Source organism: Thalassophryne amazonica, chromosome 8 (genome assembly GCF_902500255.1).
Source record: "Thalassophryne amazonica chromosome 8, fThaAma1.1, whole genome shotgun sequence".
In the NCBI taxonomy this organism is placed as follows: domain Eukaryota; kingdom Metazoa; phylum Chordata; class Actinopteri; order Batrachoidiformes; family Batrachoididae; genus Thalassophryne; species Thalassophryne amazonica.
This window is the reverse complement of record NC_047110.1, coordinates 110,789,725-110,803,872: the sequence shown is the minus strand read 5'-3', so window position 1 is coordinate 110,803,872 and position 14,148 is coordinate 110,789,725. Positions and strand designations below refer to the sequence as shown.

General features: G+C 42.6%; 1 protein-coding gene across 1 annotated transcript in view; it reads right to left on the bottom strand.

Annotated features, from left to right (window-relative positions):
• mbtps1 (membrane-bound transcription factor peptidase, site 1) overlaps positions 1–14,148 on the bottom strand; it is a 50,519-nt gene that overhangs the window by 16,283 nt on the left and 20,088 nt on the right. The window contains exons 4-11 of the mRNA XM_034177268.1: positions 12,637–12,852; positions 6,078–6,188; positions 5,866–5,975; positions 5,599–5,715; positions 5,222–5,289; positions 4,809–4,911; positions 3,142–3,293; positions 2,212–2,373 (exon numbers count right to left, since the gene is read on the bottom strand). Coding sequence (XP_034033159.1) covers positions 2,212–2,373; positions 3,142–3,293; positions 4,809–4,911; positions 5,222–5,289; positions 5,599–5,715; positions 5,866–5,975; positions 6,078–6,188; positions 12,637–12,852 — 1,039 coding nt within the window. The remainder of the gene's footprint in view (positions 1–2,211; positions 2,374–3,141; positions 3,294–4,808; positions 4,912–5,221; positions 5,290–5,598; positions 5,716–5,865; positions 5,976–6,077; positions 6,189–12,636; positions 12,853–14,148) is intronic.

Here is a 14,148-nt window from a genome sequence, read left to right as displayed (position 1 = left end):
CCAAGTTTTGATTTTCACACATTGTCCTGGTCACTGCCTGTGCAAGGATCACAAACCTAACAAGCATGTTTCTTTTTTATTTCTTATAACAACCTATACAGTGATACTAATACAGTTGACAAACAGTTGTCTGTTTGTTGGCTTTCAAGTCTATTGGCCAGTTTCCACCAAACGTGTGGATGAAGGTCAACACTGGAATTGGCCTTCAAAGTTGTATTTTACAAAGATAAAAGGTCATTCTTTGAGTCAAAGATCAAAATTTTGCTTCACTGATTTAAGTCAAATGTGGATTCCAAAATAGCCAAGATGAGAGCAAATATTTCCCAAAGTTCAATCACTGGGGTTAAGGTCACATCTGTTTGTTGGCCTGCTCTTCCCACATCTTTAGGCCAATTTCTATGAAACATGATAGGTGGATGAAGCTCGGCCACAGAATGGTCCTTAACATGTTCCTTCGAGTCCAGTTCTTTTTCTCCATAGCCCAAGTAAGAAGCTTATGACACTGTCTCTGGTTCAGGATTGGCTTGACACTAGGAACGCGACACTTATACCCCATTTCCTGGATGCATCTGGTGGTGGCTGTTGCACTGACTCCAGCCTCAGTCCGCTCCTGGTGGAGCTTCCCTAAGCTCTTGAATTGGCTTTCCTTGACAAGTTTTTCAATGCTACACTCATCCCTGTTGCTTGTTCCTCTTTTCCAACCACACTTTATTCCTCTATGAATATGCCCTGATCCGGCCCTTACCCTCCTTGTGGAGGGTGTCAGTGAGTGTCAGCAGTCTTCACCAAAATTGTGTTTGTGTGGACTGAACCAGACTGACAGACTCAAGTTATTTATACTGCAGAAATAGGGAGTTACTCAAACTTGAAGTGAAATATTCTAATATTTTGACATATGCATTTTGTATTTTTTTGAAGCTGTAAACCATAATTATCAAAATTAAAATAAAAAAAATGCTTCAAACAATTCAGTTTATGTGTAATGAGTCTAGAAAACATAAATGTTTCACTTTCTAAAATACCTGACAGAAAATATTAAACTTTTACCAAAATATACAATTTTTTTCAAATGCACCTGTAATTGGGGAGGTATTTAAGGGCCCCTTCACACATAGTGTAAATTTTGGTTGAAGTGCGCACAAAGTGCGCATGAAGCAAGAATTGTGTACAAAATGTGTAAAATCATCCCTGCCTCAAACGCCTTGTACATCTGTTGCTACAATTATTTGCACACACCAACGGCTGAAAGACCCATCAATCCCTCTCGCAACAGGTGTCGGCCAAATTCCAGCTGACATGCATGAACATCTAACACCACTCGCTTGGCACTTAAAACTGTGTGGCCATTTGCCCTCTGGCACGAGAACAGTCAGCAGACAATCACTGTCGTGCTGGCAGTGAAATCTGTCTAAGTGCCCCACGAGTGTGGCTTTGGTGTGTGCTCTAAACTGACAGGAGGTGTGTCCACCCACTGAAGCAGCTGTGGCGATCCCAGCTGAGCACCATGTACTGTGTTTGGACAGACATGGACTAACAACTGCCCACTGTGACACACGTGGTGATGACCAGAAGATCCTCGGTTCAAATCCCAGCTTGACTGGAAAATCACTAAGGGTCCTTGGGCAACTTCCTTAATCCCCTAGTTGCTCCTGGTGTGTAGTGAGCGCCTTGTATGGCAGCAAGGCGCCATACAAGGCGCCTTGCTGTATGTTGGGGTGAATGTGAGGCATTATTTGTAAAGCGCTTTGAGTGTCTGATGCAGATGGAAAAGCGCTATATAAATGGAGCCCATTAACCATTTATGAGAAGAGTGAACTCCGTTTACAGGCCAGTGACGGGAGCTCAGTGGTAAAGTTTCGGGCTGGCAATCAGTAAAGTGCAGGTACAAATCCCGTGGGTGTTTTTTTTTAAATTCTACATCAGCAGCGCGATGTGGTTCCACAGGTACCAGCTGTTTTTTATGTTTTATTTATTCCACATAAGCAGTGCAATGTGGTGCACCTCACAATGTGTTCCTGCTCGAAAGACACCATCACGTGCATCAACCTTCGGGCTGTTTTGTGGTGTGCTAATTCAAACTGTTTCATGCTGTTTCTCCGTATTTGACCAAACTTCACACTATGTGTGAAGGGGCCTTAAAAGGGTGTGTGGTTGTGCAGGTATGAGGACATCTGTTCCATCCCAACAGTGGACTCTGCATGTTCTACTTACCTGGCCTGAGGTCTGTAGCTGTTGAGGATTTGGTAGGCTCTGATCAGATCTAGTTTACCGTGGCCCTGCTCAAACATGTTGACCCCTGGCAGCCTGCGCGCCGAGGCAATCAGCGCCTGCTTCATGGAGGCTGGGTTCACCAACTCCCGGTTCAGAACCGTGCTGGAGGACAGAGGAGGACAGGCTGAGGCAGTGTTCATCTGAGAGTGAAACGGTGTCAGTTTCCTCGGATTTGAATCAAAACACTGCTGGAGGAAAGAGAAGAACTAGTGTGTGTGTGTGTGTGTGTCTCTCCAGAGAGAAAGCAGAGGTGCCTGTGACAACCAGAGTGATGTTAATTCCCAAAACATGATCCATCTGTTGAATCTCTCAGTTACAGCCACACCTCAAACAGGCTTTATAAAGAGAGTTATTGTCATCTGAATTATAAGACCCAACAGCAATAAATACATAAGTAATAAACCTTCAACTGGGAAAGAGTTCATGACTGCTCGTGTTGGATTGCAGCACAACAGACATTCACACCGCATCCAACACGGAAAGAAACACGAGAAGTCCAAAAACACGTGTTTTCACAGACCGGATCGATGTGCAGCGACACTCTCACGTGGATGTGCTGTAACTGGAACCATCACAGGCCAACAGAGAGCTCCAGACCTGTTCCAGCTATTATCCAGGAGTATTCCACACAGTCTGAAGAGAGCGTTCACACAGTAAGACACGCTCTCGCTTTAGATAATAGAACTAATGTTTGAAATGCTCTCAGAGGACTCAGACAGGCCTTGAAGCCGGAGCTTCCTTTTGTGTTCAGCTTCTCTTTTGTTGCTTTAAAATTACAATTATTCAAACAAATCACAAGGAAAATAAATAATAAGATGAATAAAGATTTGTGCCACTCTCTGAGGATGGACTTGAGCTGCTGATATGAACCTGGCTAAGAGCGTGACAGCGCCGGCCACCACAGGAGAAGCCACACTGGTCCCCGACAGGGAACGACATCCCTCCTTCATCCCTGACCCCCGAACGCCAGAACCATAGGTGACAATGTCAGGCTTCACCCTGCCGTAGCCCCCGGGCAGCTCCTGGACAGAGATGCACAAACATACATCTGAAAGTATACTAAAACTGGGCTGGGCAATATGGCCAAAAATAAATAAATAAAAAATAAATAAATAGATGAATAATAGCAAAATTACTACTACTACTACTACTACACAAAAACAAACAAACAAACAAACAAAAAAAGAAAACACTTTTTGATCCCCATACTGATCAACAGATATTTATCATAACATAATTATTTCATAGACTAGTATCCTGAGAACTATAAATGAGAAAAACTAAAAGGATTGAGTTAAACTTTTGTCTGGTATTTTATTTTGAAGAGCAGTTTGTACACAACATTAGAAAGTCTTACACCAATAAATAACACTGTTGTTGTCATAGCAGCAGCATATGTGTAAAAGCTTTTATTGTGAAAGGTCCGGATGGGAGGTGCATGTGACACGAGTGCGCTTTCACAGTCACTCTCCATCTTTTTTCCCCTGTGTGCTCAACGTTTCCAGCGATTCCTTCAGGAGCTCCAGCAACATTTTGTGGTATAAAATGATCTTGCACTTTGATATACTAAGTAAAAACTGCAGACTTTCTAACAGGCTGTTACAGCTGTCCATATCGATCAGTAAAATTTTCATGACAATATCACATTGCCACTAAATTTACAGGTTAAAAACCCTCAAATCATTTACAGACAGTAAAAAATGTATTTTCCTTTATGAAAAATGACAAAGAGCTGCTAAAATCTCATCTGTTGACACTTTGAGGATTTTTTTTTATGGACTATAAGGACTAAAGCTGCAATTATATCCCTTATTTTCAGTGCTTTACCACATTACACCTACAACGTATCAGGATATCGCAACTATTTCAAAAGGATATGAAATTAGTGTTAAATTTGGCAGACAAGATGTGATGAAATATATTAGTCAATGACCATTTTTTCATGATGAAAACGAGACAGACAGTGTTTTTAAAGGTCAACCAAGAACAAAATTAACATGTATTATTGTTGACGAAAAGAAATGAGACTAAAATGTTTTGCATGAAATACAAACTGAATTAAAATGTCTCTCCATGTCTTTTAAATGCACAGAACATCCCACATCGTGTACAATAACAAATAAAGATTCTATTCTAAAATTTTTGATGAGGGCAGTTCTGATATTGGACTAAAATGGTCACAGGCGGTCACATCAAGGCTGGCTGTTTTTTTTTTTTTTATTTGTTTTGTTTTTAAAAATCACCTTTCCACACTTTAAATTGAATAATCAAGATAAAAGAATGAAATATCTGACCTAAAATCATTAATGTTATCACTGAAAAACTACAAAATTTCACAAGTACCCAGAGTTGGACCTGGGAAATGGTCAGTGAGAACTTCTAAAAAAAAAAAAAAGTAACATTTCTACTCTAGATTAAACCTGACTTTCCCATGAAGGGTTGTGAAAATTTACTAACTGCCATTTGTGCTAACCTGCTAACAAGCAAACAAATTATGTTAATGAGACGTCAAACCCTGTGTTCATGGCTGAACATACCCAGGTGGTCATGCCTCTGGAAGAAAAACGAGCGATGTTGTCTTCAAAGTCGATCCCTCCGACCCCGATCACGTCCATCTGGTCTGCTGGGTTGTTCAATGTGCTGAGACAGATGAATTAATTGTTTTAAGATTATATAAAAGTCTCAACTGTACGGTGTCACCACATATACAATAAAGTACATTATTCTGTTCACAGCCACAGATGATTCAATGCTAATCTGCCCCCTGGAGGATAAACTTTGTAATGCTAGAGCCAAGCAGAAAAGATATGTAAAAAGCAAGACACCATACATGTAAACTTCATCCACCCACTGGTGTAGAAATGACTCAGTGATGTTTTATGGTCCGGTTATGTGAAGAACAGCAGCAGGTACATGAAAATGAAAGTGTAGATTTGAGGGACCAGCTCACCCATACAGAGGTCCATCGTTGCCGATAGCAGAGACCATAATCACTCTGTTAGCAGTGAGCTCCCACACCTGTCAAACAAACAAGAAAATGGTTTAGAGTGAGGGTGAAAGGTTACTGCTGGGTTAATGGGTGAAGCTCGAGCGTCCAGTGGACGGTAACGCTGCAGCAGCAGGAGGCCGATGTGGTTCTCCAGTCGGACTCAAACATCTTATACAGAACTGCCCAAATGGTTCAGGCATCCTAGAATTTTGTGAGAGTTCTGTTTTTTTTCACGTACACTTGGCTCTTTATGAGACCAACAATCCTCATTTGTGTGTGTGTCATTATTATTAGTCTCCCCCCCAACCCCGCCTGCCAAACTAGGATATGGGTATCACCTTATCAACAAAGGGGTGGTCCATGAAGTCAGGTCCCCCAATGCTGAGGTTGAGAACATCGATCTTCTTTAGGATGGCATAGTTGAAAGCATCCAGGAACCACGACGTGTAGGACACCTGGAAGGAAAGGAAAGGACAGACACACACATACACACACACAAAAAATCAAATACTCCTAAACACAATTCTGTCTAACGTGGAACCGTTCTCAGTAGAGTGTTAAAGATTACCTCACATTTCATTCATAAGAACCAGCTCTGTGTGTACCTGGTTGTTTGTGAACACTCTGAAAATGTGCAGCTCTGAATCCGGTGCAAAGCCCTGACACTCCCGCATACTGGCAATCACTCCCGCTACAAACGTACCGTGACCCAAACCTGAAACATACAAGCATGACCGTCATTGACCTCAGACATACACACACGTAAGTCCAATTTTACAGCTTCCAGCTGAAATACATGTCTGTGTTCAATCCTCACCATCATCCAGCGTCTTCTCGTTTGTCCAGTTGGTCCTTTCCTTCACGTTTTTAAAATGAGGGTGCTTCTCACTCAGGCCTGTATCAAACACGGCCACCTTCACACCAGATCCTGTGCGCGCGCACACACACACACACACACACACACAAAATGCACAATGACATCTTCTGATCTCCCAAAAAGCTCAAAAGTGATACTACAGGACAGTGACTGGTAGAACAATCCTCAGCCAAAACATATTTAAAATGCTGCATATTAGTGTGTTGCACAACACGAAAAATGCCATTTTAACCTAAAAGCACTTCAAGAGCGCGTACCACCGCCACCGCTTAAGCCCCGGTCACAAAGAACATGATGATAGCTAAACGAAGGAAAAAAGTCATAAATCGTCAAGAAAAGGTGGATGAATTATCCTGCACTTTTCCCATCACTGAAAAGCATGTGAATCAAGAGCGCAAAAAGGAACAAAACAAAGCCAAAACTAAAGAAAGAAAAACACAGCGAACATTAACCTTAACAATTTAAACAAAATCAAAATGAAACATTTATGATGACATGAAGGACAGCGGGATTGAGACCGAGTGCAGCCAGCTCTGTCCTCATGTCCACGGTAATTGCAGGTGTGGGGTCTGGTTGTTTTGACAACTACGTGTGCGCACACACAGGCCAGTCACAAACGGCTGGAACGGGCAGAAATAGTTAAAGTAGTCGATAAAACGTTCTTGTTATTGTTTCTGTATGACAACGTTGCTTTTCGTCCCACACATGGATGAGTCATCAGCGATACAAGGATGTTATGTTCAGCTTGTTGGACCTTTAGTTATTGATCCATTCAGATATTGTCAATGTTCATGCAAGACGTCGCACTTGCGAGGTTGGACAACAGTCGTTACAGGAACTATGAAACAACCATCAAGACAAGAAAGCAAAACTAAATACGGACAAATTGAGGTTGTTGTTTGGATTGGTTTATATTTTTTAACAGTTTAAAAATTCTGACGAAGCGGCAGCTACAGGAACATAGCTGGACAACGGTTAAATGATGTCAACGCAAGAGCAGATTTCTTGTTTCGTTTTGGCTTCAGTGTCCTTCATTAGCACCATGTGACCAGGGCTTTAAGTACATGTTAGCATGCTACCCGTGGGGATCCATGGGCTCTAGATTAGGTCATGTTCATAAAAAAGGTAGCTGATATTTTTCAAGGGCGGTAATAAATTATGCAAAGTTTCTATAATAATTTTAACTGAAAGTGCAGGAAATTAAAAATGAGAACGTTTGGTGAATAACTATTTATTATTTGGCACATTTAGCTGATGTCATGTTTTACAACAGCAAGGTTTAGATATTTCCTTTGTTCAGAGCTTGACTGATTCCCAGGGAGTGATTAATGGTGATATCAACATTTACTGTTCACTGCTGTTATGCAATATCCCCAATTTCTCCAAAAGTATTTGTACTATTAACTTTTCATTTTTGCAGAATTTTCGCTCTCCCCAGTTTCTCCGTAATTGAAATTACACACATGCACACACGTACACAGAGGCCACTTTAATTTCAATATATAGATGATTTACCACCCCCTGCTATGGCGTGAGTCCAGAATTTAATTATCAACAGCCACTGTTCACAGTTGTTACCTAATATCCCTAATTTCCCCCAAAATATTAGTCCTATCAATGTTCCATTTTGGTGGCATTCATCCTTGACCCAAAATACATAAGCAAACCAAATGGCAAATGTAATTTCTCCCCAGTTTCTCCATGATCGAAGTTACTCACACACACACACACACACACCACTATATAATAAGATTGTAACCACAGGTTCCACATAAAGAAATCAGAGGGAGGGTTTAAAAAAAACTACAGAAACAACCTCCCCACCCTTTAACCCTCTGGGGTCTGAGGGCTTTTTTGGACAGTTCACTCGTCTGTCATAAATGTTTTATTATTGCTGTTAACAGCTCTCCCTGCATCCCACAATCAAGTTTTATGTCTCTTTTTTTCAGGACAACCTGTGCTTTCAGAATATACGAGGTCTGTCAATAAAGTATAGGTCCTTTTTATTTTTTTCAAAGACTATATGGATTTCATTCATATGATTTTACGTCAGACATGCTTGAACCCTCGTGCGCATGCGTGAGTTTTTCCACGCCTGTCGGTGACGTCATTCGCCTGTGAGCACTCCTTGTGGGAGGAGTCGTCCAGCCCCTCGTTGGAATTCCTTTGTCTGAGAAATTGCTGAGAGACTGTCGCTTTGTTTGATCAAAATTTTTTCTAAACCTTTGAGGCACATCGAAGTGGACACGGTTCGAAAAAAATAAGCTGGTTTTCGGTGAAAATTTTAACGGCTGATGAGAGATTTTGAGGTGATACTGTCGCTTTAAGGACTTCCCACGGTGCGAGACGTCGCGCAGCACTCTCAGGTGCCGTCATCAGCCTGTTTCAAGCTGAAAACCTCCACATTTCAGGCTCTATTGATCCAGGACGTCGTGAGAGAACAGAGAAGTTTCAGAAGAAGTCGGTTTCAGCATTTTATCCGGATATTCCACTGTTAAAGGAGATTTTTTTAATGAAAGACGTGCAGACGGATTGCAGCGTCGGCTCGCAGCCGCTGCGACGCTCCGCCACAGGAAAAACACCTCTGTTGGAAGCCTTAAGGACAAGTTGGAACATGTCCAGCTGTTAAACAATTTCTCATATACTCACTCCACTGAAAGCCATCAAAAGCCGCCTGGATTTTACAAATGATTAACACGGAGGTGTTTTTCCTGTGCCGCCACACCGCGCCGGCTGCGTCCCGACGCGCGGACCCGTCCGCACGTCTTTCATTAAAAAAATCTCCTTTAACAGTGAAATATCCAGATAAAATGCTGAAACGACTTCTTCTGAAACTTCTCTGTTCTCTCACGACCTCCTGGATCAATAGAGCCTGAAATGTGGAGGTTTTCAGCTTGAAACAGGCTGACGACGGCGCCTGGGAGCGCTGCGCGACGTCTCGCACCGTGGGAAGTCCTTAAAGCGACAGTATCACCTCAAAATCTCTCATCAGCCGTTAAACTTTTCACCGAAAACCAGCTTAATTTTTCGAACCGTGTCCACTTCGATGTGCCTTACAGGTTTAGAAAAAATTTTGATCAAACAAAGCGCCAGTCTCTCAGCAACTTCTCAAAGGAATTCCGACAAGGGGCTGGACGACTCCTCCCACAAGGAGTGCTCACAGGCGAATGACATCACCGACAGGCGTGGAAAAACTCACGCATGCGCACAAGGGTTCAAGCATGTCTGACGTAAAAACATATGAATGAAATCCATATAGTTTTTGAAAAAAATAAAAAAGGACCTATACTTTATTGACAGCCCTCGTATATGCTTTTGTTGTGTTTTATAAGTGTAATAAAGGTTTACAATTAAAAATAAGAAAGAAAAAAGTAAAGCAAAAAATAATTTTCCACACATTTATTCAAAACACACAGCAAACTATAATAAATCACTGTTTTGACACTTTATAAAAGTAATTTGAGGTCTTATGTGAAAGACTGTACAACAAAAAGGTTCAAACAATACACACAAATGCACATTTTGAACAATACAAGGTCTGTTAGAAAAGTATCCGGCCTTTTTATTTTTTCAAAAACCATATGGATTTGAATCACGTGTGATGCATCAGCCAAGCTTGAACCTTGGTGCGCATGCGTGAGTTTTTTCATGCCTGTCGTTGCGTCATTCGCCTGTGAGCAGGCTTTGGGTGAGCAGTGGTCCACCCCTCTCGTCCCATTTTTATTGTAAATAAAATGTCTGAACGATTTGGAGGTTTGCTGCATCAAATTTTCCCAGAAACTGTGAGAGACCGCCAGGTGGACACCATTCGGAAAATTCAGATGGCTTTCAGGGACGATTTTATGGGGATTACACAGATTAAGGAGTGCTCCAGCCGGTTTAAAGACCGCCCACAGCGTCTGAGAGCGCAGCGCACTCCGAGCGCCGATCGACAGGCTGAAACAACCAGATCATTTCCAAAGTGAAGGCTTTGTTGATCCGGGACGTTGTCTGACTTCCAAAGAAATGGCAGAAGACGTGGACATCAGCACTTTTTCGGCACATTCCACTGTTACAGGAGTTTTCGTCATGGAAAGAGAAGCGGAGGGATGCCCCACAGAGCCGCTCATGGCGCGGACAAAAGCACCTCCGTGTTGGTCTCACAGGACGGCTTTCACATGGCTTTCAGACGGCTTTCGGTGGCTTTTCAGTTGTGTGACTATCCGAGAAATTGTGGATGAGCTGAATATGCCAGAACATGTCCTGTGAGGCTTCATCACGGCATTGCTTTGCGCCATGCAGCTCCGTCCCGACGCGCAAATTTCTCTGCTCCTCTTTCCATGACAAAAACTCCTGTAACAGTGGAATGTGCCGTTCATTTCCAAACTGAACGCTTTGTTGATCCGGGACGTCGTCTGACTCCCACAGAAATTGCAGAAGACGTGGACATCAGCACTTTTTCGGCACATTGAGACAGACGTGCGGAGAAATTCGCGTGTCGGGACGGAGCCGCATGGCGCAAAGCAATGCCGTGATGAAGCCTCACAGGACATGTTCTGGCATGTCCAGCTCATCCACAATTTCTCGGATAGTCACACGACTGAAAAGCCACCGAAAGCTGTCTGAAAGCCGTCCTGTGAGGCCAACACGGAGGTGCTTTTGTCCGCGCCATGAGCGGCTCCGTGGCGCATCCCCCCGCTTCTCTTTCCATGACAAAAACTCCTGTAACAGTGGAATGTGCCGAAAAAGTGCTGATGTCCACGTCTTCTGCCATTTCTGTGGAAGTCAGACGACGTCCCGGATCAACAAAGCCTTCACTTTGGAAATGATCTGGTTGTTTCAGCGGGGTTTCAGCCTGTCGATCAGCGCTCGGAGTGTGCCGCGCTATCAGACGCTGTGGGCGGTCTTTAAACCAGCTGGAGCACTCCTTAATCTGTGTAATCCCCATAAAATCGTCCCTGCTCACAGGCGAATGACACAACCGACAGACGTGAAAAAACTCATGCATGCGCACGAAGGCCCTCAGACCTCAGAGCACGCGCTGGGGAGTAAATTTGGAGGAGGTCTACAATATATTGTGGGGCCAGTCCATTTAAAACTTTAAAAACAAAATAATAAAATTTTAAAATCAATTCTAAAATTAACAGGGAGCCAGTGCAAAGACGCAAGAATAGGTGTAATATGTTCATGTTTTTTGCTCCCAGTTAAGAGGCGTGCAGCAGCGTTCTGGACTAACTGCAATCTGTGAAGTGTATTTTGATTAATTCCATAAAAAAGTGAATTGCAGTAGTCCAGGCGTGAAGAAATAAAAGCATGCATGATGCGCTCCAAGTCAGAAAAGGATAAAATTGATTTAATTTTGGTTAAAAGACGAAGCTGATAAAAGCTGGATTTAACAACCGCCTTGACCTGCCTGTATTTATTATGCTGTGGGCTAGCAATCCATTCTTCTGATGATTTCTTTTTCCCCAAATAACATTAAACAATGCAATGGATGTTTATTTGACCATCTTGCTTATTTTTGGATTTTTAAAATCCTTATGTTAATTAAGAGCACATGCTGTGGTGTGCACATGTGCTACACTGACTTCCTGTCTGTTATTAAGCCCACCCCAGCACATCCTATTAAAGATTCCTGGATCCACCCCCTTAATCAAAGCCACTCCAGAAGTTGGCAGTTTCCTCCTTAGCCAATAGGAGGACTGCATGTGTCAGTGCCATGTCTACCATTTAAGTTTTCTTACATGACTCAGTGAGATGAAGTAAGTTTGAACTTATGAAGCGTTCCCTTATTTCAAGCCCTTTCAATATTGTGAATCCACTTGTTTCTAAGCATTGCATTCTTAGGAAAAACAGAAAACTTCACATTTATCCCTGGGATGGTTATTGAAGCATCCAGGGACACAAAAAGTAATCTCTGGCATTCTGAGCATTTTGTTTACTTTCTCAGTGTGTCAGTGCATCCACAGCAGGCACACATTTCCCACAATCCCCTGTGTGATCAAAATCCAATATGGCAAGTATGCAATCCCCCTATAGCACAGCCTTCTACCAAGATTCAAGAAAATCAGTTCAGTACTTTTTGCATAAGACACAGACACAAAGAAACAGCACGGAACACATTACCTCCTGGCACTAACAACAGCAGTAGGTTAAGATTTAATGCCATATTAGAATCTATGGCTATGCCATGGCAAAAAGGTTCTGAATGCAAACAAAGAAATAAAGGACACTTAAGAAACCAACTAAATATGATTATTCAGGTCCACAAAACAATCAAACATCATTAAGGGTTGGGGGTGTGTGAGAAAGCATTTTCTAGTGGCATTAAGAGCAGGACAAGAAAATCAAACATGCTTAATCGACAGGCAGCGGTAACAATACACATTTTAAACGTATTATTGCTGTATTGCCAAAACCTTATTATTTTCAACCTAACCACACTGCAAAAAAGGACTTCTGAAATGTGCCGGTTAATAAAGCTACATGCTGTGCCGCAGGTTAAAAGTCCAGGGCTTACCCGTGTGGCCCATCTGCCAGAGAACATCAGCCTGCAGGATCTGGGCCACGTGGCGAGGGATGGCCCGCAGCAGACGTCGGGTGGAGTGCCGGCCTGTGGCGTGCCAGAAACCCGAACCCAATGACAAGCTGGTTCGCCGAAAAGGCCGGGATGATTGCCACGACTGCCATATTTGTGTCCCGCGGGTGGAATTGCAGGGTGCTCCAGACTCGGGTGCTAAAGAACAAAATAGCAGATGTTCTTTGAAATAATGGATTTGGCCTTCTTGCAATCTCTTAATCTGTGTGCCGTGATGAGAAAGGTGTTGTAATTTACCGTCAAATTTATAACTGTTTCGGATAATCTGTCAGATTATGACTGACTTTATAATCTGTGACAGTTATCTATAACTCAAACCAACATACACCTACTAACCTGAACGATCTACAACTGGATGTGTGTGAGACGAGGGGTCAGTTAGAATTAAATGCTCAAAGCGCTTTACAATAATGCCTCACATACACCCCGATGTGAGGGTGTTGCCATACAAGGTACTCACTACACACCGGGAGCAACAAGGGGATTACAGACCTTGCCCAAGGGCCCTTAGTGATTTTCTAGTCAGGCTGGGATTTGAACTGAGGACCCCTTGGTCTCAAACCCAAAGCTTTAACCACTAGACCATCACCTCCCCGACAATCAATGAGAGAGACTGTTTCCACACAGAAATTTCTCAAATCAGAGGAATAACTTTCCGATTGTAATAGCGGTTATGTTCTAAAATTTAAATAACAACCCAAGCCTGCAGGAAGAACTTTGTATGAATGCAGCAGAAACAAAGTAAAAAAACAATAAATGCTATCACCTTGAAATTCACCAAAATAAAAGGGCAATTAATGTAAAGTCATTAAAATTTTGGTGAATTCTGATGCACCAATATCTACCACCTACTAGACAGTATGTTCATGACAAACTGATGGTGGAGCAGGTGTGGCTAGTTAGAGAAACCATTTCAGCACAGAAATGTACTAAATTAAAGAAGCTAATCATTCCTTTAATTATTTCACAATGTTACATGCTCAAACACAAATAACAGTCACAAGTCCACACAACCCTGCAGGAAGGTTTTTGTATGAATGCAGCAGAAGCAGACACTTCTTCCTTCTCCATCTCTAATGATATATGTGAGGTTTCATGTATCTTTAGTTTAGTTTTACTTGTAAGTTTCTTTCATGTCCAAACCCCAGGTTTGGTGGCCACCACTGCCTGTTCCACAGTCTTTGGAAAATAAAAGGTTGTGTGCACCCCATGTTGATTTGTGTATGCAGACGGGGGCAAACTGAAGTCTTTCATCTAGTGCCAGGAACAGGGTGTGTGTGCGCGCCCCCCCCAACCACCACCACCACCACCACACTCTGGCAAACCACGTGCCACCAACCCACCTCCTCCCTCCTTCAGTAAGCAAACACAGATGTTCTGTTTCCCCCCAAATCACCTCCTCCAGCAAACAAAGCCACAAACGGGCCAACAATT